Source organism: Hippocampus zosterae, chromosome 2, assembly GCF_025434085.1.
Source record: "Hippocampus zosterae strain Florida chromosome 2, ASM2543408v3, whole genome shotgun sequence".
NCBI classification, from domain to species: domain Eukaryota; kingdom Metazoa; phylum Chordata; class Actinopteri; order Syngnathiformes; family Syngnathidae; genus Hippocampus; species Hippocampus zosterae.
This window is the reverse complement of record NC_067452.1, coordinates 15,070,489-15,096,530: the sequence shown is the minus strand read 5'-3', so window position 1 is coordinate 15,096,530 and position 26,042 is coordinate 15,070,489. Positions and strand designations below refer to the sequence as shown.

General features: G+C 44.1%; 1 protein-coding gene and 1 long non-coding RNA gene across 3 annotated transcripts in view; one reads left to right on the top strand and one right to left on the bottom strand.

Annotated features, from left to right (window-relative positions):
- Positions 1-10,773: 10,773 nt before the first annotated feature.
- On the bottom strand, positions 10,774-19,403 carry znf740b (zinc finger protein 740b). Of its 2 annotated transcripts, XM_052058185.1 has the most exons (7): positions 19,272-19,403; positions 17,382-17,553; positions 16,994-17,218; positions 16,457-16,579; positions 16,207-16,336; positions 15,695-15,813; positions 10,774-12,321 (listed from the first exon to the last, which is right to left on the bottom strand). In XM_052058185.1, the coding sequence occupies exons 2-7, from the start codon at positions 17,424-17,426 to the stop codon at positions 12,148-12,150; spliced, it is 816 nt and encodes a 271-aa protein (XP_051914145.1). In that variant the 5' UTR covers positions 17,427-17,553; positions 19,272-19,403; the 3' UTR covers positions 10,774-12,147. The 2 variants fall into 2 exon arrangements, with proteins under 2 accessions (XP_051914145.1, XP_051914146.1); XM_052058186.1 differs by lacking the exon at positions 17,382-17,553 and having other exon boundaries at positions 19,272-19,401.
- Positions 14,856-26,042, top strand: part of LOC127596106 (uncharacterized) — a 35,180-nt gene continuing 23,993 nt past the window's right edge. The window contains exon 1 of the long non-coding RNA XR_007961393.1: positions 14,856-14,904. This is a non-coding gene — a long non-coding RNA (uncharacterized LOC127596106). The remainder of the gene's footprint in view (positions 14,905-26,042) is intronic.

Below are 26,042 nucleotides of genomic sequence, written 5' to 3'. Positions count from 1 at the left end.
CCCACAGGCCATAAAGGCTCGATAGGACTCCTTCTTCAGCTTGACGGCATCCCTTACTGCTGGTGTCCACCAGCGAGTACGGGGATTGCCGCCACGACAGGCACCAACCACCTTACGGCCACAACTCAGATTGGCCGCCTCAACAATAGAGGCACGGAACATGGTCCACTCGGACTCAATGTCCCCCGACTCCCCCGGAACATGGGAAAAGCTCTGTCGGAGGTGGGAGTTGAAACTCCTTCTGACAGGGGATTCCGCCAGACGCTCCCAACAAACCCTCACAATACGTTTGGGTCTACCAGGACGGACCGGCATCTTCCCCCACCATCGGAGCCTACTCACCACCAGGTGGTGATCAGTTGACAGCTCCGCCCCTCTCTTCACCCGAGTGTCCAGAACATGCGGCCGCAAATCCGATGATACAACTACAAAGTCGATCATCGAACTGCGGCCTAGGGTGTCCTGGTGCCAAGTGCACATATGGACACCCTTATGTTTGAACAAGGTGTTCGTTATGGACAATCCGTGACGAGCACAGAAGTCCAATAACAAAACACCACTCGGGTTTTGATCAGGGGGGCCGTTCCTCCCAATCACGCCCCTCCAGGTATCACTGTCATTGCCCACGTGAGCATTGAAGTCCCCCAGCAGAACAATGGAGTCCCCAGCAGGAGTACTCTCCAGCACACCCTCCAAGGACTCCAAAAAGGGTGGGTATGCTGAGCTGCTGTTTGGTGCATATGCACAAACAACAGTCAGGACCCGTCCACCCACCCGAAGGCGGAGGGAGGCAACCCTCTCGTCTACTGGTGTGAACCCCAATGTACAGGCACTGAGCCGGGGGGCAATGAGTATGCCCACACCTGCTCTGCGCCTCTCACCGTGAGCAACTCCAGAGTGGAATAGAGTCCAACCCCTCTCGAGAGAACTGGTACCAGAACCCAGGCTGTGTGTGGAGGCAAGTCCGACTATATCCAGTCGGAAATTCTCTGCCTCACACACCAGCTCGGGCTCCTTCCCTGCCAGAGAGGTGACATTCCATGTCCCAAGAGCTAGCTTCTGCAGCCGAGGATCGGACCGCCAGGGTCCCCGCCTTTGGCTGCCGCCCAGCTCACATTGCACCCGACCCCTTTGGCCCCTCTCATGGGTGGTGAGCCCATGGGAAGGGGGACCCACGTTGCCTCTTCGGGCTGTGCCCGGCCGGGCCCCATGGGTGTAAGCCCGGCCACCAGGCGCCTGCCAACGAGCCCCACCTCCAGGCCTGGCTCCAGAGGGGGACCCCGGTGACCCGCGTCCGGGCAAGGGAAACTGAGATCCATTAATTTTACTCATCATAAGGGGTCTTTCAAAAAAAATAAATATTAAAAAAATAAAATAAAGCAGGTAAATCTTGATCTTAAATCTTACGGTGGCGCCTGATTAATTCACCGCAAGTTGTTAGCGCTCAGCAGTCTGCAATTGCAGTTTGTGATCAGAGCTGTTGCGCTCTATCTTTTATCGTCATTCTTCTCATTCAGAGTTTGCTTCGTGTACAATTCACCGAGGGCACAAGCAAAGAATAGGAATCTAGGAGGGTCCAGGGAAGTACTTTAAAATGGTACTTGTGAGCTACGATAGTTAACAGGCTGCAGAAGTGCGTCCCATGCCTCAGTTTCAGGCTGTTTCTCATCATGGCGTGTGTGTGTGTGTGTGTGTGTGTGTGTGTGTGTGTGTGTGTGTGTGTGTGTGTGTGTGTGTGTGTGTGTGTGTGTGTGTGTGTGTGTGTGTGTGTGCGCGCGCGCGCACGTCGGTAAGGGTAGATTCCGTGAGGTTAGTTGATCGAAAAGTACCGGTACATCTTCGATCCGAAAAGTTTGGGCACCCCTGATGTAGCGAGTACTGAACTGGAAATTCTCTGCTTGCGGCATTATATTATTAGACTTGGCAGTTTGGCCTAAACGTCAAACTATATAAAACAAATGCGTATAGTCAGGAGTGTTAACAAAACAAAAAAAACAACATCTTAAACACATTTTGGGTAATGTTAGACTGCAACAAGTAATAAATGAGAAATAAAACTTTATGGCCCAAGGAAAAATGTTGCAACTCTTCCACCGGTTAAGAGGATCAAATAAAGATGAAGTTGGCATTCCCCACCTTTGTGAAATTGTATATCCTTGATCGGAGCTAAGTGTCTGAACTCGTGTGGATGTCGGAACATATTATTCACTTTATGGCTTTCATTCATGTCTGGGAGGCAGAATCCTCTTACAGTCTTGAAGTAAAGAGACCTGCTGGCACTTCTTTTGTGTGTTACAATTACAATTGAAACTCTGTAAAGGACACGCATTGAACTGTTTGCAGGCAAACTACCAGGCACACACCATTCATGAAGTGCACTCAAGGCTGTTTTTATTGGAAAACCACGATGTAAGCTCGTAACCGTCTTAACCAATATGTCCACTAGAGGACACCGGCACGTTGACTCAAGCTTTAAGTGGTTAATAAAAACGACGGGTAAGGCTGAATTCTCCCTTTGTTTTTAAAACAAGCAAAACTATTGTCGTGTCTTTTATTTGATTCGCACAATTTCCGTCGTTTGGTTTCCAACTTTTCGTTTCCAGTGGTGATCATTTGCTGAGCAAGCATTTGTATATCATCCTGTTCATAAAGAGCCCTTCCATATCCTTTTTTATTTGCATGGCTATGGAACGAGTTGCAATGCAGCGTGTTGTGGTGCAGATGCCAACTAAAAGGGCCGGATACACTCGCAAGCCTGGCTTGGTGTTTTTGCACCATACAAGTAAGTAGTCAATGAATGCCTTTCTCGGCTCTGCTCTGACCTGTGGGGCTTATTACCTCCTCGGCTCGCCTCCAGTCTGATTCAGAACCTTGAATGAGAGCCTCTTTATGAGCTGTAATGAACGAGTGAATGGACGCGATGTTGCTGCTACATGCTACGTAAGTGCAAGTGCCACTGTGAGCTCAGTGAAACGCTTCCATCCGCTGATTACATTTTCATCATCGTTAATAAAATAAAATAAACAAACAAACATTAATGTTAAAAGAACGTCCAGAGCAGTTTGACAGACCAAGACTTGACAGTATATAACCATGCAGTAAACATGTCCGAAACATGTGGGATCGAGCCTAGCACATGATCGATGCATACAGTGTCTTGTATCTCTGCGCATGAGTGCACTGTGTGAATTAGTCAATAAACTATCGTCATCGGTGAGCTTAGACTCTTGATGTCATAGTCAATGAGCCTGAGCAGCCATCTGACAGTGTGGCTCACACTAGAGAAACAACACTGACAAAAACAATGACACTCTTTTGGATCTCAGGCATTAAATACATTCAAGCGGGTGCCGTTATATTGGCAGAGCAGGACAAAGAGCAAGACCGCTGTGATATTTAATGGGGCGCCGTATTAAAATTAACAAGGCTATTTTACGCTTCAACATTTCCGGCCAGTAGGTAACACTAACATCCAGGTAAAGATACTACCCTAACTCTAAATAACTCACTGAATGAGTATGAATAACGAGGAATTGAATGTGAATGAATGGAGAAAAAAGGGGAGGTCATTAAAGGTCATGCTGGAGCCCAGTGCTTATGCACGTGTGCTTGTGGAGGAGGAGGAGGAATGGGCCTGGGCCTGCATGCAGCAACTGCAACCCGACGTGCTTTATGGCCCCCGCTGGCCTCTCTTGGTCTCTTTATGGATTCCCATAGAACGGAGAATCACAACTACTCCTGAAAACGCTGGCCAAAAACAACACCTTCACCACTGCACTCTTGCTCGCCTTCGCCATAATTCAGCAAGCTGTTTATGCTCCCGCCGAAAAAAAAGAGCATTCATTGTAATGACAAAAATGACTGTAAATTTTGATGCTAATGTTTATTTTTTGTTGACGTCAGATAAAACTGTCAACGTGAGTTGGCTTGGTTTATTGGATGTCGTTACAGGTTGGTGGAAAAAAATGGTGGGCTTTGTAATGTTACAGCTTTTTCCCCTCCCTCCCCTTTTGGACTGGAATAGCTTTGCCTTTCCAAGACCAGTTATTTTATGATACTTGTAAGATTTATGAGATGAAAATGTCCAACTTTGATAGGAAAATGAAAATGGTCCACTAAGGGCATTGTTAATCCCGCAGATATTCGGCGTGATGTGTTTCCCCTCCATTTTCCGTTTCCCATCGCAGTCCATTCCTGAATGCACGCTTCAGAAGAACGCTTGTGGATTCATTCGGGAGGCAAAAGCACTCAACACTGGAGCCGGTCAAATAATCTCTTCAAGCCTTGCTTCCCAGGTTGGCACCTATATGTGGTCACACATGCAACTGGGAGGGACACATCTGGAATGGACCTTGCCCCTCCCGCTGACCCCGACCGGCCATAATCCTGCTGGTGCTGTGTCATGACAGATCGGGCTTCCTGCATTACTGCTCCTATCAAACACTCAACACTTTTGAAGCAGTGATGATGCAAAACAGTACTAAAGAACGACAGTCAGTCATTTTCATTGTAGACTGTCAGCACACACACACACACACACACACACACACAAACAAAATGGTGGCCGTTAAGCTTTACAAGGGTTTCCCAAGTCAGTTTTTCCCCTTGCATGTTTCGTCTTGTTTTATGCAGAAAAAGATATCCTCCAGGAGCCCTTTGTTGTTGGGACTCAAATCTGCATGTATGTTTTGTAGCCGCAGCGAAAGAATGTGAAGAGGAGCATATAGTCTGGCATACCTCTGAGCCCCCTGTTGGCCCCTCCTCCTTCCCCTCCCTCTGTCATCTGCCCACTTTCCCTCCCTCCCCATGGATTCCCCAACCACACCACAACACTGTTAACAGAGACGGCCATGACAGATTTACTACCATCGTCTTTCCATTGGCTGCCCGTGTGACAGCTGTGATTTAACGCCTCCCTCTCATTGGCCAAAACCTGACAGCTTAATTTATGGGCACGCTGAGATTTGATGCCTCCTGCCTTTGAAGTGAGTTACAGCTTAGTGGCTTATAGGACACAGAAACGGTGTCAGGTTGCAATCGTAAAGTCTTCTCCCTGAAGGGAGGTGGTGCTCCAGCATAATAGCTCTGACGTCATGAGGGGCACAAGAGACCTTGTGCGCTGGGAGAAAGAGCAGAAAAATGTGTGATGTGCTTTTCGAGAAGGCGTCCGGGGGGGGGAACGCAGAGGGACGATTTCACATCAAAACTCAACCTTGGATCTCAATCCGAATGGCGAGCACATGGCCGTTCATTTCGTACTAACTTAAGACGTGCACACGTTTTGTTTCGGGTCCTGGAATACTCAGCACCTTGCAACGCAATCATCGCTCTGCCTGACAGGCCATCCTCACAAGAGCCCGGCCTTGTAACAACCTTGACCCGTGGAAATTTCCATTGGGTAAATAGCACGGCTGCCCCTGCCCTGTCCATCAACCTGCTGGGTGAATTCACTCAGCGTTTCCCTTAGATATCACAACCTTCGCGTTGCTATTTCACATTAGGCGTAAGGTCAGCTGCTTCAGTGTGCTGCCGTGTGAAAATTGATTGCCAAGAAGCGACAAATTAGGTGTACAGTAGGGGTCCATATCTGTCCCTCAAGGTACAATATATACAAATATACCTCATAACAGGCTCCTTTGGGGACTCCCAGGTAACTGGAGTGTCGTTGTTCAACTATGATAGACAAGCGTGAAGTTACAAAGCATTACCTTTGAGGCTACCACGCTGGTCACAAGACACCGTAGCTCCTTGAAATGGCCATCTTTCTTTTGGGACAGTTAGCCTTTGTGTGATTTTTTGCTGAATTTAGTTACCCTTAAATTAGACACATAATGGAAAAAGACTTTTTTATTTTCCTTGATCACTTGTATGACACGGGTTGTGCAGATCAGCCTTCTTTACTACCCTACAACGGCATTCATAGTGTGATGTTGTTCATCACTAGCTTTTGGCTCGGGAAGGAGGCGGAAGTCCCAGCAGCAACAGATGAGTGCACTGAATGAAAGAAGTACCTCACCTAAATTGATGTGAATAGCTTTCTCCAGTACTGTCTTGAGATATGTCCTGATTTAAACCTTTGAAATTCGTGACGCGAGCGTTGTTTGGTAACAGTCAACTCAACTCAGCTGACTTCACAACAAGCAGCAGCACTTTGGCATCACGACTAAATCTTCCAAAAGGAGGCTTGAAGCCCTTTATTGCTACTTCCAGATCAAGTTTACTATCAAATAGGGCTGAAAGATTTATCTTTTTTTATTTTTAATTTAAATCAAAATCATACTCTCAAACAATGCTATAATGTCATCGTCCAAGCCTTGCTTTTGTTTTTTTTTTTGTTTTTTTTGCAACACTCTTTGGTTGTAACAACGATCTCACACATAAGCGCCGTCTTTCTGCACTCCCGCAGGCTCGCCAATCAGAAGCTGCTCACTACTTGTGACATGTCTTGCAAACTAATCAGCTCCAGGCTTTTGCCCGTGAACTGGAGGAGGGGGGAGAGAGACAACTTGGCACAAATACGCGCTGCGTCGAGGCATAAACTACGAGCTGCTCTACAGCTCGTGCGGTTAAACATGATTCCCCCACATGCAAATCATCAGTAACTAATCAGGTCAAAAGTATCTTATATAATATATTCAATATTTCTAATATCATCTATGTCTTGCATTTGTTTGCTGTTTCGCCTACACAATGACAGGCCTCAAAATAACGTCAGCTTTGTTTTTAAAATCAATTTAGTCTTGCTAAGGACGATTGTTTGTTCAATTTATGTCATGACATAGAAAAAAGAATGCAGATATACGTTTATACGAAAATGCAACATCGAAGTGAAAAGAAACAGTGAGAAGAATACGTTTGATTCCTTCAGTGTCTTTTACCAGGAAATATTTACTTTTCATTTTTAGATGACTTCAAACATCCATTACATATTTTGTACGTGTAAATTGAAATTACAGTAGGTACCATTACTGTGAAGGCATCCAGTTTATATCATGACATGGATTTTGGCTGTACCCTCAGTCTCCATTCGAAGCAACAATATGAAAAACAATTTACATCTGATCTTACATGTATGTGCAATGGATGAGTAAAGTAGTGTAAAAGAAAAATATCATTTTTAGTTTCAAAAAATATAATTCACTGTATATATATGTATGACAGCAAGCACCTTTTGCTGCATTGAAACAGTTTTTTTTTTTAAACTTGAAAAGGACTTCCTCCCTCAGACCGCCTCTGTTGTGCCCTATCAATATTAGGGTAACAGCTTTTAATCTTTTGATGGTATGATGCAAGTTTGTGTCACATTTGTAAATGTTAATGCAAATAGTAAATATTGCCCTGGAGTTTAATTGGGCGAAAAAAATCATGAATTGAAATTGTAATTTTGTTAAGAAATACTACAATTCAATCTTTTCCTGAAATCATTTAGTCCTATTGCCAAACTAAACAAAGTGTTGTGAAATGAAAATAACCACATAACTTCGCCTTAAGGAAGAATCTGTTATTTGAAATTTGTGACAGACAAAAAACAGGCAGGTGAGCAAATAGCATTGATGTCATTCATTCACCGCCAATCTCCAGTTCAGTTACAATGCATATAAAGTTCGTCGTTGAGGTACTTGATTGACAGGTGATCATGGGGTGCTTTTGGTGTATTTATTGGACACGCTCACAGTGTGTTAATCTTATGCATTTGGCAGGGTTTCAACCAACACTCTTCTCCATGGTTTGACAATTTATTTTCATTTTAGAGGGACTTCCAATAAAATGGCCTGTGCCCTGTGGCAGCAGTGTCTTGACCTATGCCTGATAATCATTTCAGCCAATACAGTAAAGTAATATGAAGTTGCTGATCACCTCAAAATGTCCTCCACGGCAAAGTGACGACAAGTGAGTGTGAGAGCGCTTGCTTGGCTGAGCACTCACACTCAGTGACCCCCACCCACCCCCACTCAGGCGGGGCTGGCTTGTTGTTACTACAAAAGCAGCTCAGCCCTAACCAGTTGCAGGTCAAAGGGTGGCATAAAACCAGTGTCAGTGTGAATAAGGCACACCACGCCTCTGTCGAAAAGTGATTTTGAAAATGCTGCAACGATGCCCTGACGTTCACTCTAGTCATGATTGGGAACCTTATTGAGATTCTTCCTCCTTCTTTCATCTCGGTCGTTTGTTACTTTGGACCTGGACAGCATTATAAATGCAAAACCAGCCAAAATACTTTGTGCATGTGTTTTTAATATTAATATTTTAGTTAATGTGCTCGCTTAAAAGTTATCCAAAAGGGAAGGAAACATCGAAGTAACTTAGGTGGCCAAGTTAAACGTATTCAAAAAGTGTGCGAAGCAGATGCATGACATGACAAATGTTTTTCATGAGAATCATTTTACTACTTTGATGGCAAGTAGCTGTGACTTGAGTGATGTACAGTGTAACACACATTGTGTACCAATAACTGTTGTAGTTGAAACACGCATACTTTCTTTCTTATCGAATGGCCACCCCTTGTCACCATGTAGCTCAGCCACTGACGAAAATTCCAATTCAATGGCCTTCCATAAACTTGATTGGATGATAAAGTGCTCTATCTATCTATGAAACCCTGTGAACAAAAACAGGAGACAAAGTGGGGAGTGTTTCGGTCAGTCCATTAGGTCCGTCGGTACTTGACCCGGTCCGTGACGATTACTCTGACGGACGAAAACCCACTTTTGTCGGTGTTTAGTCTGTCATTGCCCACTTCTGGTATGTTCCTTTGTTGTGAGGGGTGATTAGTGAAGCGAGGCTACATCCAAACCTTGCAAGCAGTTGTAAGACTGCAAACTCTCCCTTTAAGAACTCCTTTAGATATGTTAGGGTAAGATAAGAAAAGCATTAGAAGTCTGACAATGGGTAAAAGGTGCCTCATTGAAGAACAACATAAACTAATGTATGTATGTCTACAGTGAGCTCTCATGTCGTAACCGTGACGATCTGTACTTTGCCTTTGGCTACAATGAGGGCCACAATTGAACCGCATGCATAATTCATCTCTGAATAATAACCCCTCGTCTTAGAGAATATTACAATATTTGGGAATCATTAATAAATGATGCCTTCACATTCTTTGTGCCAAAGGTTTGACAAGAATTAATAAAAAATCTCTCAGGCAGTTGAAATGACCGCGGAGTGAGTGTGGCAGGCCATTTTCCCTTCATGTAAATGCAGAACTGTTCCACATGAAAATGCATGCGAGGTGTCGGCGGGAAAGCGGCAACGTTTGCATTCGCCAATTCGCATTCGTGTTGTGTTACAGTAACATTCCACGTGTGCGATTGTGGAGATTTTGGACACCGTGTTGACCGAGTTGTGAAAGGAATGTGAGGGTGATTGAAATTTCACTGGATAAGCAGAATGTCGGCCACGATCTTAAATATCATCCCTAATTAAGCCAGTGAGGGAGCTGTCACAGGCCTGATGGATGTTTGCTCCAGCCACATAATTCTGTGATTAATCAAAGCTCACCGCGAAAAGGTTGGTCCACACCTTGGGCAACGCAGATAGTCCCAGTTTGGACTGCCATGCTTTCACTCATCCGTTTGCATGTTTGTCCGACAATCGGTGGTAGTGGAGAGGCGTTCAAATATTTCTGAGATTTTCTTTTTGTGAACCTCTGAGATACACACACACGCACACACACACACACACACATGGTCAGAGCCTCGCTGTCTGCACCCGGCCGGCTAAGATTTACTCTCCCAGGGTGGAATTTCTCTTTGAAGGGCCCATTTGCCCCCCCGCCTTTGACAGGCGAGGTGAGGTGAGCAGGTAGAAAGCCAGCTATCAGTTTCCTCCAGCCTGCACACAAGGCAGCACTCGTACATTTTAGCTCTGGGCCGACTCCATGAGCGCTCTGTCTCGCGGAGATGATTTCCAACCTGGATGATTTCTGCACTTTGTGCATGAAGATGGAGTGTTATAAGGCCCTTCCTGATCTCTTCCCCATCTCCCTCACTTAAAGAGGTCCATTGTTAAGTGCCGGGGGCCTGCGGGTGCTGTAAAACAGACGGCGGAGGGAGGAGATGTCTCCCATGAGGGGGCGGAGGGCACAAGCACACTCCCAGCAGCCTTCGGGCTGATCTCATGCAGCCAAAGCTCATGCTTTAATCAAAGAACTGGTCAATAGCAAGACGAAGGTGCTAAAGGCTATGACCCCTGCGCTGAGAAGGATGGAGCGATGAAAGCAGGCTTTCCTTCCCTTTGAGGAAGCAGATGTCATCCGCGGCGTGGGTTTTGCAAATTCGGTCTTCCTGATTCCATCTCTTTGAAATGTTCTCAACTCTAAAATGTGAAGTGAGCAATCACACTGCTGCAGTACCATGTCTGCTCTTGTGACGTCACTCGAGACCCCGCTATTCTCCACACAAAAGGCGACACTGCCCTCTTGTGGCCAAAACTGGCATTGCTTTGCTGCATCTTCATTGCGACCTTTCCTCTTCCGTTACTGTAGTACATTTAGGCGTTTAAACTAATCAAGAATTGTGTATGAGCAGTTTGTGTGTTGTGCAAGGTCAGCCAGCGTTAGTGAATAGCAACCAAAAATATTACAAATCATTTGAAAACTATACAAAAATCCATGGAGAGACAAACATTTTCGCTCACATTCACTGAGGGGCAACTGAGCCACTCAGTGCACATCCACGACCATTAACAAATTTCACTCTCAAATTATGTGCCAGTGAATATTTTTTTGAAAGGTGAATATGTCCTATTAAACAAGTGAATATAGCATGCATCTATTACAAAAAGAATTGTTTTATTGAGATTTAGGGCTCTCAGACTTCATGCACAATGCTGTATAATCAACTGTAAAATATACATCATTTCACTTGAATGCCTAATAAAGAAATGACTAATAAGGGTGGCGTTTACACTTACATAAATGCAGACAAAAACAATCATGGTAACGTACAAGAGAGTATGAGGTGGCTGTTTCTGAATTAGATTTCCAAATGACAGATCCACCTTCAAATTACACTGGAAAACAGACTACTTTGTAAATATTGAGATTTGGGGGAATGTAGGTCCCACACATCACTTTTCTACTTAGAATACAATGAAAAAAATATTTCTATTAACTTAATGAGCAGAAGGCAATGTCATTCACTCACCCCAACCCCTTTCATGTAGTCTAAATACCAAAGCAACGCAAATACAGCAAACTGAAAGAGGGGAAAAAAAGTTTTATGTCTTTTAAAAAAACACACTACTTACACGTCCTCTTCAGCGAATATGCTAAACTGTTTCAAGAAACCAGAGATTAAAGGACATGGCACAGTGTTTTCACATTCAATCATGTTGAGCCGGAGGTGGACCGCTTATTTGTCTCGGACGAGAACTACAACGCAACAGCTCAACTGACCTACTTCCTACAAAATGTCTGGAAAGGATGAATGAATGCCAAAAACTGAACAGACAGATCGACAAACTGAACTAGATCTCGAAGAAGAGGTTCATTTGTGAAGTTACAATGATTTGGGGGGGCAGAGAAGTAGAAACACAGCAGAGGTCCAAATGCATATTTTGATGTGATATGAGTCTTAGTTTTGCCAATGCAATTATGTCATTTTAATGTGGCTTATTGCAACAATTCCTTTAAATGTACATATCTAAATGTACATTGATTTTCACTGACATCACAAAACCTACATTATATGGGTTGCTAATTACTAAAGCAAAGGTCACGCAGTCTTGCTTGACGGAGACAGTTACACAACAAGCCGTGCCGCTCTTGACCGAAGGTCCAAATGGAGAAGCGGGGCTTGATTTGTGGGCTCAGCAGGACAATCAAAAGATGTGCTGCGTGACCATCTGCAGCCAGGACTGTCAAAAACACCAAAAGTCTTCAGTGTGATGAGACGTGAGAGCATGTCATCCATTTATTGCCATCATGATGTTAGGAGAGAGCGCCCCATTGAAGAGACGCCAAGTCGTCTTTTACTCTCTGATCTCAACAACTAAGAGAAGATAAAAAGGTATAAAAATCCATGACCGAACTAGCGTAATCTGGTTGTGTTAGCTAGGTTGTGTTCAGATTTAGCTGATGTCGTGGCTCAAAGTTATTGAGTCACCGACTGTCCAAAAGGTCTATGTGGTCTTAGATGGTTGGGGTCAGACAGTCAGGCGGCTGTTGGAAGGGTGTAAGGGGCTCCAGGAAGCAGTGTGGCCAGATGTGCCCTGCGAGTATGCCGATGAGCGACTATCACAACGCTGGCTGTCGTCTTTGTTGATGCCAGCTGTACACAAGCGCCGGTGCCTCAGCAGCCGGTCTGTCCGTGAGAAGGTCTGCGGGCCGAGTCGAGAAAGATGGCGGTTAGTTAAACTTTTTCGCATCTTACCAAATATTGGTCACATGGAAACCATCCGCCCGACACGCTAACAGCAAGCAACAGTGCCACGCTCATCCTCTGGAACACTTCAGAATCAGCATTTATCCAATAACATGACATATGCATTTCACATAGATCAAGCTGAGACAGATTGTTACAAATCTTAATGTATGCACGTCGCTAGAGAAGTGCCACTTTTACTCTCTGACAAAGCAATCAGCGGACGGAAATGTGCTGACATCATTAAGGGTCAGCGCTGTGGCCATGTGAGGACAACTTTGAAATGGGATTGTTTCAAGACTCGGTTCCAATAAAGTTACGCGTTTCTAATTCATTCTCCTGGCAAATGACTCTGGAGACCACGTGTGTCTAGTTTTATTGGACTTAACTGCAGCATTTGATACAGTGGATCACAGTATTCTGCTGACTTGTTTGCAGCACTTGGTGGGCATTGGCGGCAGTGCTCTTGAGTGGTTTAGGTCCTATCTAGCTGACAGAACCTTTTGTGTCAGCCTTGGCTGCTCTGAGTCACGCACTGCTCCCCTGTCATGTGGTGTTCCACAGGGCTCAATTCTGGAGCCTCTGCTGTTCTTGCTGTATCTGCTCCCATTGGGTTCCATCTTAAGGAAACATGGTATTCCCTTCCACTGCTATGCAGATGACTGCCAGATCTATGTCCCACTGAGCAAGAAAGACGCCTTCTCATTAAGGCCACTCCTATCCTGTCTGGAAGAAATCAAAACATGGATGGCACAAAATTTCTTGAAATTAAACGAAAAGAAGACAGACGTGATATTGTTTGTTCCCAGTGGCCCTTGTACATTCCATCCTGAAGACTTGGGCCCCCTGTCTCCTTATTTTAAGTCGACAGTCTCAAACTTGGGCCTTAAACTGGACAGTGATTTCAAACTTGATCGGTAAATTGGTGCTGTTGTTAAATCAAGCTTCTTTCACCTTAGACAGCTGGCCAAAATAAAACCTCTCCTCTCACATGAACACTTTGAGACAGTAATTCATGCCTTTGTCACATCCCGGCTCGATTACTGCAATGCCCTTTACTTTGGAGTCAGCCAGTCCTCCATTAAGCGCCTTCAGCTGGTCCAGAATGCTGCTGCTCGCCTCTTGATTGGTACTCGTAAGAGGGAGCACATAACTCCTACTCTGGCATCCCTTCACTGGCTCCCCATTCATTTTAGAGTTATTTTCAAGATCCTCCTCTTTGTTTACAAATCTCTGAATAATCTCGCGCCACCTTACCTCTTCACATCTTGAGGGAAGAGCAAGCCGGTTTCAGGAAGGAAAGGTCTTGCGCCAAACAGATCTTTACCCTTCGAAACATCATAGAGCAGTGCCAAGAACTTCAGATACCACTCATGATCAACTATATCGATTTCAAGAAAGCCTTCGACAGCATCCACCAGGAGTCACTGTGGCAGATCGTCCAGCTGTATGGTGTACCCCTCAAGTACATCAACATCTTCAGGTCATTGTACCACAACTCAACCTGTTGTGTCAAAACCAACAGTGGCACAACTGATGATTTTGACATTGTCACTGGTGTAAGACAGGGTTGCTTTCTGTCACCCCTACTCTTCATTATCATAATCGACTTTGTGATGAGGAAATCCATCACAGGAGCAAAAGTTGGTATCAAGTGGGGAGGGAGCAGACTAGCTGACCTGGAATTTGCAGATGATTTGGCCCTGTTAAGTCACACCCAGCCCGCACTCCAGGAGTTGACCAATAATCTGTATGAGCACGGAGTTAAGGTTGGTTTGCGAATTAGCCAGGAAAAGACCAAGGCCATTGCCGTCGGACAGCACCAACACCTTCAACCACTCACTCTACACCAACATGACATAGAGTACATTGACAGCTTCACATATCTTGAGAGTAACATCTCAAATACAGGTGGTGTGGAGAAAGACGTCAACAGTAGACTTGGTAAAGCTGCAGGAGTGTTCCAACGCCTCCGCAACATCTGGTCATCGATAGCCATCACTACGACCACCAAGCTACGCCTCTATATGTCAGTGGTTATCCCAACAGCGATTTACGCTGTTGATTTACGCTGTGAGACATGGATGAAGACAGCCAACATAACCAACAAGTTAGATGTCTTCCATCGGCGTTGCCTGAGATCCATCCTGAGGATCTCATGGAGAGACCACATCACCAACGAGGAGGTGATGAAGAAGGCAGGAGTGGCTGAACTGTCAGACATTGTCTCTGAAAGAAGAAGGAAAATGATTGGCCACGTACTCCCGACTGCCAAGAGAGAGACCGGCAAGTGTGGCCATGGACTGGATGCCAGAGGGTGGAAAGAGGAAGAGAGGTAGGCCAAAGAAGACGTGGAGACAGACTGCCAAAGAAGACCTCAGTGAGATGGGTGTCAGCTGGCATGGAGCAAGAAGGGTCGCCAGTGACTGGACCAAATGGAGGAAACTCGTCGCCCAATGTTCCAAATAGGAACGGGCGGAACTAACTAACCTTACCTCTCTGAGCTCATCCGCCCCTACACACCTGCCCGGCGCCTCAGGTCTGCGGACCAGTCTTTGTTAGAGGTACCAAGAGCTAAACTGAGGCTCAGAGGGGATCGAGCCTTTTCTGTTGCGGCTCCCTCTCTCTGGAATGACCTCCCACTGAACATTCGGCAAGCCTCCTCGCTGCCCATCTTCAAAACCCTCCTCAAAACTCACTTGTATTCTTTGGCATTTGACTCAGCATGACTTAGTTTTGTTCTTGGTTTTACTGTTTGGTGCTTTCTACCGCCTTTATTACTGATTTATCTTACTGTTTATTGTGCATGTTAAATTGCTCCATGTCCAGCACTTTGTATGCAGCGATGGCTGTTTGAAAGTGCTCTATAAATACTGTTCACTTGACTTGACTTGACTTATTCGTAGCACACTGCAGGAAGGTTTGATTGGAAAGCATTGTTCATTTGGAAGTGGTTTTGCACAAGTTTCGTTTTGGGCTTATGTCCCACTCCTGGACCAGGTTTTCCGAGAACTATCCCCTCCGCAAAAACAAAAGACAAAATGAACACAATAATTGGGAATAAATAAGAATGATTTCATAAGAATAAATATTCAAAATTAGCATTTAGCTAACCACCTGTGGTCAAAGTTGCAGCTATGAAGTGCAGTTTGAGTCGTCTTCAAACGACAGCTACAGTAACATTTTGAAGTTTTTATGAAGATCTTTCACATATTTTCGAGCAAAATTGATCATTCTTAATTTTACAGATTGATCACCTTTCATCCAGTTCTTGTATTGTTGTGCGGGTTTGTCAGCGAACGCTGTGGCTGGAGGAGAGTCTGACTAACCTGATTGCAACGATCGCACTGGTAGGGCTTCTCGCCGCTGTGCACCCTCTTGTGTCGGTCCAGGTGGTAGCGCTGAATGAAGCGCATGTCGCAGCTGTCACAGGCGTAAGGCTTTTCCCCTAGCAACATCCACAACACACAATTACTTGCGGGCATTTGCCACGACTGGCCACACAGTAAACATAATGCACTGTATACAGTATGCCACCACTTGAAAACAGAAGACTTTGTTGCCGATTTGGATTTTTGTGACGTTTTCATCGAACTCCAGGGGGCTTACTGAAAACCCAGTCAGCAACAGCAGATCAACTTTAAGCAACAGATATTTGAACACAAACGGTGCAGACATATAATACTCAGATATATTTTTGGTCCCCTGCAAAGAACGAATATTCATCCGAACAAGTCACTGGGCATAATTCTGTGCTGCCAACTGGTAGGGAACAGTTTAAGGATATGTGAAGATGCAAACTTTTTTTTAATGGAGGGTGATGCAGTTTGTCGCTCCTCACCCGTGTGTGTCAGTATGTGTCGCTTGAGGTGGTAGCTGCTCCGGAAAGCTCCGTAGCAGTGGTCACAGATGAAGTTCTTCTGTACTTTTAGAGAACTGTCATCATCCATGTCGAGCTGCTGCAATAAAGGCTACCAAGGATGACAAAATGAGAATGTTTTTTTCCATCCCCAGTCCATGCAGTCATGGATTATTCATATCGTGCCATATTACTGTGCATTAATGTGCACGCTCCAGAAGCTCAAACATACCCGCACTTCCTCTTTGACTTTGACAGATTTTTTGTGCTTTTTCTTGTGCACACTCTGGCTGCTATGCATGTTCTTCCCATCCAATATTCTGGAGGTGTGGTAATCCCCATCCTTTTGGATCAGCTGGGAGAGAAAATAAATGTACAAATTAGGGTTGACCGCAAGGGCATTGCACTATCCACAACATTAGGTACACACGGACCATCCAGTAAGAGCCTATACAAGAGCTGTAAGGCAACTTCTGTCAACACGATTGAGTTGTGTCCACGATTTTACTACTTGTCTGTGGCCTGCCCCAAATGGTTGCGCAACCCACTTTGGGAACCAACCGACCAAGCAAGAATGCCTCCCTCATCTACAGCATTCTCATCAACTAAATATTTAAAATACTGGATTCTGTCTGTAGTAAGAAAGGGTGGGAAAAACATTTGGGTGAAGCAAAAAGAAAGTGTTGATTCTTACTTGTACTTTGATCTCATAATTTTTTTTTTAGTACAATCAAATGAAATCATATCACTGGTGAATGACTTCACTCACCAGTGGTGGACAGCTTCCTGTCGACATATGGCCCACGCTGGCTTGCGCGTGGTGACTTTGGTGTCCGTGGTGGCTGTGGCTGTGGTGCGAGTGGCTTTGGTGACCCTCAGAAGTTGCCCGGTGCCCGTGACCCATGGATGACATCATCTTCTTTTGACCTGGAATGTTGTTGGCTTGCATCAGGGCCATGCTGGACAACACCGCCTCACAGCCCAGCAAGCCAGCCTGGCAACACAAACAACAGCATCAGAGCAGGTTGTGGGACTTCTTGTAGGGACTGTGAAAGAGTGCTAAAGGGGCTGAGGTAAGAAACGTAAATGACAGTCCTCTGTCTAAGGACACAACTGGAAATGGTTTTGATTCTGCACAGGAAGAGACTTGCACTAACCCATTTCATATGATCTCGAATAGAGTTGTTTGAATGGTGTGTCATCGCCGTGCTTTTGATTTTGTGTGTGATGGGTGGGGAGGGGGTGTGAGAGGGGGCAGAGTTGACCTCAGTCAGGGTGAGGACTAACAGAAGAGATGGCACACACCCAAATGCTCACGGAGGCCAAAGCCTGAAAGTAGAGGCATGACAAAATAAAACTGTGTGCGTCAACCAGGAGCTTTCTTTTTCGTATTTGCAAGTTCATCAATTCAGCACGCACAACAGCGATGAGATTCAGGTGAGGTCTCACACTGAAATGTGCAGCTTATCAGGCAACAAAGCCCACAATGGTTTCAGTGCAAACTAGTGCAGAAAACATTTACTACATTTACACTCAAGACAACTGTTTAGTTGAATTTTCTTTGGCGCAGTGCATTTTCCTAATTTACTACTCTGATTTCACTACCTTCTACATAAAAAAAAAAGGCTTGGTGCCCAAGACGAGCGAAAAAATATTGACAGGTACTTCTTGTAATTATAAATAGTTTCACTGCATTAGTGCAACTCTGCAAAGTGTACAGTTTTGATTCAATTTTAAAATACACTAAACAATTACGGCTAAAAAATTTTAAGGCCACCGTAGCGCCTTCAACTTAAGACATGCCCTCAATCTTAATAACATGGCAGGAATGCAGCCACTAGTTGCAAAGTTTAATCAAAGTTGGATGCACTATCATCTTAATGGTCTTGATGATTAATTTGTACATAACCTTCAAGAATTCAAGCTGACTATTGATGGTTATTATAAGAGGAGCTGCTTGTTGGTGTGATTTGCAGATTTATGGTCCAATCAGTCGACGAATCACAATTATTGTTGGTGATTAGTTGATGAGCAAAATGATCATTTATGGCAGCCCTATACTTTGGACAAACTACTGCACGTGGCTCTAATGTGCCGAAAACAGTTTGCGTTTTAATCCGAACTAGTTTGATTCCATATTGTGTAAACCTGTGATTCCTAACCTTTATTGAGCCAAGGCACATTTTTAAATTCGAAAAATCGCACGGCACACCACCAAACCAAATTGTCACAAAAAGAGGATGCATATTGTACGCCAATTTCATACTTGTTGTCATCTAATAGAAGATCGTTTATTTGTTCATTGCTCGGATGGAAAAATTGACAAATATACATTATTTGTTACTACTAGTTACTCATTTAAGTGAAATTTGAGAAGTTCCCGCGGCACGCCGTGAGAGCTCTCACGGCACACTGGATGGGAATCACTGGTGTAACCACGCTTCAGTGTTCTATTATTAGCAAATGATAAATTATCTCCTAAAAGTCCTCCGAATACTGTAACAATTCAAGTCCCTTGCCTTTGTTATGCTCTGGCCTTTCATTTGCAAGAATCATCGATTTTGCTGAAGCAAACATCACACATTTACTACTATGCAAGTTTGCTAGCTAGCAACTTACCACAGAAGGTTGGGGTTAAAAATTGCCCCGGCGGAACTGTATAAATAAACGGACGCTTGTGTGTCGTAGTTTCTGCTTTTAAGGGAGACTATTAAAAGTGTGACGCCAAAAGACGAAGTCCGACCCGAATGAACCCGAAAAGGGGAAATGTTAGCTTGCTAGCTAGTTGTTCGGTTTGGGGGACGGGGGGGCTTTTTCAGGACGGAGACCCCCACCCTCCCCCACCCCAGACGACACAACAAGAGCCAGGCACAAGGCACACGCAAGGAACACACAAGGCACAGCAGGCAGGCAGGGCGTACGGGCTCACAGAGCAACACAAAATATGACTGCGGGCTCCGCTGCAACCTTCACACACCCGAAAGTAGCCCACTAACCTAACGATTGTGCACAGACGGCGAAACTGTGCTCCTGGAGCGATTACTTACCTTTTAATTTTTCACAGTTTTCTGAATTATTACTTGACGCACTTCCAATTTTTTCTCAGTTTACAAACACTGACAGGAAACGCTACCGGAAGTGTTCCCCGAGGAAGTTTTCTCATTGGTTACAGTCGTAGCCACGTGATCGCCTCTGAGTGACCGGTATATGCGGCCATATTCGGAAGGGACTAATGACGTCAATGTTCAGGCTGAAATAAGACGCTCTGGAAAGTCAGTGTTTTACAAAATTATTAAGACGAGGCACGTACAGTATTTTAAATTGGAAGGTAATCACAGCCCACTGCCAAACTAAACTGTGTAAAATGTCACAAAAAGTATAGACATGGGGTTACAAGAGGTAAATACGTTTTATTTTGGACAAACAAACAAACGAGCCAACCAACAAAAGAAAAAAAAACTAATAGCTTTATTATTTGAATAACACAGTAATGACCATTTAGTATAATATTTTCTTCCCTGCATTTACACATGCAGTACGGTGTACGCTCAAACAGTGCTTGGCATTCATTAAATTACACGTCAGTAACAGCGCATTAATTAAAAAAAAGAACTTTGTCTTTGACCAAAAAAATTAACTCAAATTATAGTACTGCAACCATAAAACCCAAACTGACTATTCAGAATAGACAGATATTCAAACGTTCCACTTTCGACTAGCTATATTTCAAGATCACAATTAATTGTGTAAAGGTGATTTTTTTTCTTACGGTCATAGTGTGTGCTTATATACAAAGGTTGGATGAGTAAACTACTGGACAACAGTATATTGTAGCTATACTGTACTGTCTTGTAATGTATGACTGTCTGTCAGTGTTTTGATGACATCTAGTGGCTGTTAATAAACGGACACATACACTGTACTATATCGAGCTACCAACCTGTATGTATGTATCGTTTTGTAATTAAACATTTTTTGTGTTTATTTATTTGGGTTTACGTATAATGTATTTATTTTATTTAGCTTAAATGAACGTGACGCTCCTGATTTTAAAAAATGCTGTTTTGCTCAGGTGACATTAATTCATACAGCAATTGTATTTAAGATAAGATATCCCTTTATTTGTACCGCAATGGGGAAACTCAGAAACGAAAACGCTGTGTAGGGAGAGTGAAAAAAAAACACGCTTGAACTATCCACTTCTGAGGATAATTTAAGTCCAGGATAAAAAAAAGACCCTAGCACATGAATAAGCATATGACAGTTACAACAAATCACAAGACATAACATGTAATAAGGGAGAGGATGAATGGGAAGAGGGGTGGGGGGTGTTTAGGGGGGTCACCGCGACACGGCAGTCCTAGCCAGCTGCACGGACACGAGCGCTCTGCAGGTCGAACCACGTCACGGGGGAAAATAATCGGAGTGATGAAGACAGTGATAATAAGGATGTGTATGCGCGTGTGGTTGTCCAGTTGTGTATGTGTATGCGTGTAAAGGTCATAGCTGCTTCGTCGAGGTCTGCTCATGAAGGCAGTCCCGGCTTATCAGTCCATGGCCGAGAAGGAGGGGGGTGATGGTGGGGGCCCTAGATTCCATGCATACTTCCATCCAGGGGATATGGCCAGATAGCGTTGTTTGTTTTGGAGGGACGGCCGCCAACAATTTCAGACAGCATTGAGTCCGTGGCCCGTATCTCTTCACTGGCGCTGATCAGCCAAATCCGCAGCGCGGATTCCAACTTCTCCATGTTGTTGTCGATCGTACGGAGTCGCTCCAAAACCGCAATATTGCGGTTGAGCTCGGTCACCGCTTGAGTCTGAGTGTTGGACATTTGCGCCAAACCATCCAGAATGACCGGCAGCTTCTTCACTTCCAATAAAGCCACTCCCGTCGGTTGAATTTTACGATAGAACAGAAAGCTGCCAACACCAAACAGCAGCATAAATGTTATCAAAAGGCCGATAATGTAGATGTCTTCCACATCCTCAACGGACAGTATTGTAAATTTCCCGAGTGTGGGACAAATAAAGGATATCTTATCTTATTGCCAGACACACCGTTCTCCACTTTCTCCATGAATCAAGGGCATATCCGGCAGCAAATGTCCCCGGGGAGCAAGCAGGCTCCCCACTGCTTGCTCTTTTCGTCGAAATTTTTTTGTGGATTGCATCGAGAGACCAGCCAACTAATTCCATGGTTAGTACTTCGGATGAAAATACGCTAGGAGGCTAGGAAAAGTTAGACAGCACAAAGACTAAGTGGCGAGCAAGGACAGGGTGGGGGTGAGGGCAGGAGCTGAGCAAAAAGCGTCCGCCTTCGTTGAGAGCCAAGCAGAAAAAATAAATAAATAAAATTGTTGAAGCATTTATTTTGTTACTCATTTTATAACAGTACTTATAAATTTGAACAACCACAACAGCAACAGTGCCAAGCATCACTTAATGTTCAGGTTAAGTCAAATGTACTTATCCCAATTAATCACAAAAGAGTTTAAAATGCTTCACAGGTCCACGATGGACAAATATTAACGTCATGCCTTGATCGAAACTAATCAAAAGGGGGCAAGGTAAAAATATAAAACACCATACAGTATTGGGGAAAACTTGAGAAGGGATCACAGGTCGAGGAAATCCCCCTTCCACTATCACGACCAGGGCACTCATTGGTGAAAAGAGTGCATAGAACAGGTCGTACACTCGCTCGTACCACTGAAAGTTACAGTTTGCATAACAACAAGAAAATCCATATTTATCAAACGTGCGGACATTTGCACACCCGTATGTAATGTGTGTCGATAAGTCCCACGAACTGCTACGCACTGCCATTCACCATATCTAGCAGCAGCAATCCATTGAAGAAATCCAAAATGATGGCGTAGAGTGCGGAGAGAATCTCTGAAAACTGATGTTGATTGTACGTACGTACCTGGCTGAGAAGTGGAAACAAATATATTCTGCTTGAAACAGTTAATACAGGCCTTCCTACTGAAAAGAGGACACGCGCGCACACACGCACACAAACGGTTTGACCTGAACGACTTTGAAAGACGTGCATAAATAATACAAATGATTATTAGCTACTGCGACTATTAATGTGTCGGTTAATGGTTGTAATTACGTCTAACGTTTGGGTGAGCTTACAACATAAAACATTATCCCCTGAAAACAATTAGAGGGACTGTTTACTTGGTTCAGCTCCGGGAAATGACAAATCAATACCTAATTCTTGGCTAGATATTTGCTTTGTTGGGAATAAAAATCCCCCAGAACCCATTTCATCCGCACACAGTGACTCAATGTGTATATTAACAGTCGGAATAAATCATTTTTTTTTTTTTTTGGGCGGCCCGGTAGTCCAGTGGTTAGCACGTCGGCTTCACAGTGCAGAGGTACCGGGTTCGATTCCAGCTCCGGCCTCCCTGTGTGGAGTTTGCATGTTCTCCCCGGGCCTGCGTGGGTTTTCTCCGGGTGCTCCGGTTTCCTCCCACATTCCAAAAAAAAAACATGCATGGTAGGCTGATTGGACGCTCTAAATTGTCCCTAGGTGTGAATGTGAGCGTGGATGGTTGTTCGTCTCTGTGTGCCCTGCGATTGGCTGGCAACTGATCCAGGGTGTCCCCCGCCTGCTGCCCGAAGACGGCTGGGATAGGCTCCAGCACCCCCCGCGACCCTAGTGAGGATTAAGCGTTCCAGAAAATGGATGGATGGATGGATAAATCATTTTTTTCAGCCTGCAGTGGGTGGAAAGAATATTAGGCTACCATTGTTATTCTTGTTACATTTCCTTCCAGGTGAAGGTGCGGTACAGGGCAGTAGGCCCACTTATTTTTCTTCTACATTCAAACAGCCGTATTGCGTTGCGAATTTTAGTGTGCATAGCGCACTTGATTTATTATGCAGCAGATGGAGCATAATTGAACTGGTATTTACATTTTTGCAGGCCACATTTCTCATGCTGACAAGTGACACTACACATTAATTTCCTTCTGGGTGTTTCTGTCCTAATTCGACAGGCCTCTACACCTAGGAAATGGATAATTCTATGTATATGGCTCTCTGTGTGAATGTTTACGTACAGAGGACAGCGGCAGAGAGCAGTGCAGAGTGACACAGGAGGATGGACACATTCAGAACTCGGAGAGCATCAGGTGCCTGCAACCAGATGGCCGTGTGAAGAAGATGCAGAGGAGTCCGAAAGTGCTTGAAAATGAGTTTTCACTCTGCGTAATACCATGAGAGCCGCTATTATCTTTTTGGTACTGTAGGATGCACATCTATTATCATTCAACATGTACATACGGTAAGCTGGAGCAATGTTATCGGCGGCTCCATTAAGGGGTGTGAATAATTTAAGCGTGTGCGTGCATGTCGGTGCGTGTGCATGCTTTGATAAGGCAGAAAAATACCTATCAACGTATAGTTCTCTCTATCAGACCAAACACAGGGAAAGGCCTGACTTTTGTTATGTACTGTATCTCACGACAGTGCATAGGCCCCTCACATTTTTGTAAATGTTTTCGTTATATATTTTTTGTGGGACAACACAGAAGGAATGACGCCGCATACTCATTTTGGTGAGATCCAGTGTTGCATGTCTGCGTGGAAAGTGGGTTATGATGTATTGTATGCATGTCTGTATGTTGATGTGCGTGTGGTAAAGAACAAGAGTGGACACATGTTTAAGAATTTTTTTTACATGCTTTAATTTACGATTGTATCGTAAGAAGGCCTCGTTTTAAGATTTTCGAGTCAGAAGTAATGTATATCCCAGTCTTCATCTGCATCATCGCAAAAGCAAATCAGGAAAGTGTGTTCAGTAGGCACTCAGGTCAACCTCTAGAGGGAGCTCTTACCTTGTAAAGTGGAATTTTTGCTGTCCAGTATTTTTTTTCCCATTCAAGCGTTTCTGGTTATGCTTGTGGTTGTTTCTTCAGCAGACCCATGCAATCTCTCCTTTTCTCCACATGCATGCCACAAGGGCCAAATAACATTTACAGCAGTATTACTACATAACAAATTTCTTTCGTAACTTTGTGCTATTTATCTTTGCAGAAACATCATTTAGAAGGGTACTGTATTATGCAGACAAATGAAATGGAAATTAGATGTTAAGTGTTCACTCTTAAGTCAAGTCAAATTTATTTATATCACAAAAAGTCTCAAAGGGCTTCAAGGGCTTCACATGCCCACGGATGACAAATCAAATATTAACGACATCCCCTGATCTTTACGGAGCCCATAAGGGGAAATGGAAGAAAAAAAAAAATTGCATTCCCTCGCAAAGTTTTGTGTTGCCTAGCAAAGATTGCGAGATCACGCAAATTTTGCATTCCCTTGCAAAGATTGCGAGATAACCATTTTTTTTTGGTAAGGGCACGATTTATTTATTTTTTTAATGCGCGTATTTGAACTTACGGGTCAGCTTGGCTAATGGAGTATCTCATGCGGTGCTGATTGAGAGACGACACTACTTCGGCAAAGGAGAGAATTGTGAAGAAGGACTTGGAAACTGTTTTAAAGCGCAAGAACAGATTTAATGTTGTTGTATTTCAAGCCATTTTTAAAGTAAAATTCCATTAAACTCGCCATCCATGTTTGTTGTTTTCAGTTACCCAGAAGATGACCCAGCAGTACATCGATGTGCATTTTTAAAAAAAGCATTCCTTACAAAAAAAAAAAAACTTACTTTGCATGATCTCGCGGGAATGCAAATGTTGCGAGGGAATGCAAAACTTTGCGAGGCAATGCAAAGTTTTTTTTTCTTCTTCCATGTCCCCTTAGGGGCTCTGTACATCTTCAGCCGCAGTAGGAAAAATAAAAACCTCCAAAAACCCAAACTGGGGTTGACTCGACTACTACCTGCTGGTCACTTGTAAGTTTCTAACTCACAGCCAAACCTCGACTTTGTCCTTTGGCAATCTGTAATGGACTTTTCCCATAATGAGACCAACCAACCAAACAAACAAACAAAATCCGTCCTTTGGCAATCAGTAATTTTTTTTTCTCTCGCCATATCGTGGTTCACTATTCGAGTTTAAAATCGAACATATCAAATTTTAAATCTCAAAATCTAACATCTCCACAAAAAATGAGAGACTCGTGCATCAGAGCATTTTTGAGGGGAACAGATTCCGGACCCAGTGTTCTAATGGTATGATTTGGAAGTCTATTTTCGGTGGTTTAAACAGTACAATCATTGTTTCCCTGGCGTTCAAGTTTGGGAGATGACTCCTCCATGGCTGGTGCAGGCACATTTTTGTTTGTAAAGCACTGCACATAGCAAGTCAATCTCCATATCATACAGAGAGTCACCTTAATGCTGGACTGAAGCCCGCAGACCACAGATTGACTGCCTCGGCTATGAAAATGAAATAATATGCAATGAGTGGCTTACCTCAGGTCATTAAAGATGCCCTCATTCAGCAAAAAGTGGCACATCGGCGTGCACTGATCAACTGCGGCCGTGTGGTTGCTGCAGACATGATAACTACATGCTAATTAAAAAGCCATTTGTGCAGTGGAAGCCCAATTAAAGGCCTAATTTCTGATAAGGCCCTCAGTTCCCACAGCAGCAAACCCACCGAGGAAGTATTTATTAAATGTTAATGGGGACTGTAATTAATATCCAGAGCAAACTGAATATCATTCACAATTTCTAAGGAGTAAGGCAGAATGTGAGAGAGCAGAGATGCCAGAGCCTATAACAGACAATGACCTGCAAAACAAATGATTAAAATCGTTATTGAAGTGTAATGCAACTGTATGTGTGTGTGTGTGTGTGTGTGTGTTAGAGAGAGAGAGAGAGAGAGAGAGAGA

Coding starts and splice junctions, on each gene's coding strand:
- znf740b (XM_052058185.1), bottom strand. CDS start 17,426: ATGACACACCATTCAAACAACTCTATTCGAGATCATATGAAATGG. Junction 16,337..16,456: donor AAGTCAAAGAGGAAGTGCGG/GTATGTTTGAGC, acceptor CATCCTTGGTAG/CCTTTATTGCAGCAGCTCGA. Junction 15,814..16,206: donor ACACATACTGACACACACGG/GTGAGGAGCGAC, acceptor GGATGTTGCTAG/GGGAAAAGCCTTACGCCTGT.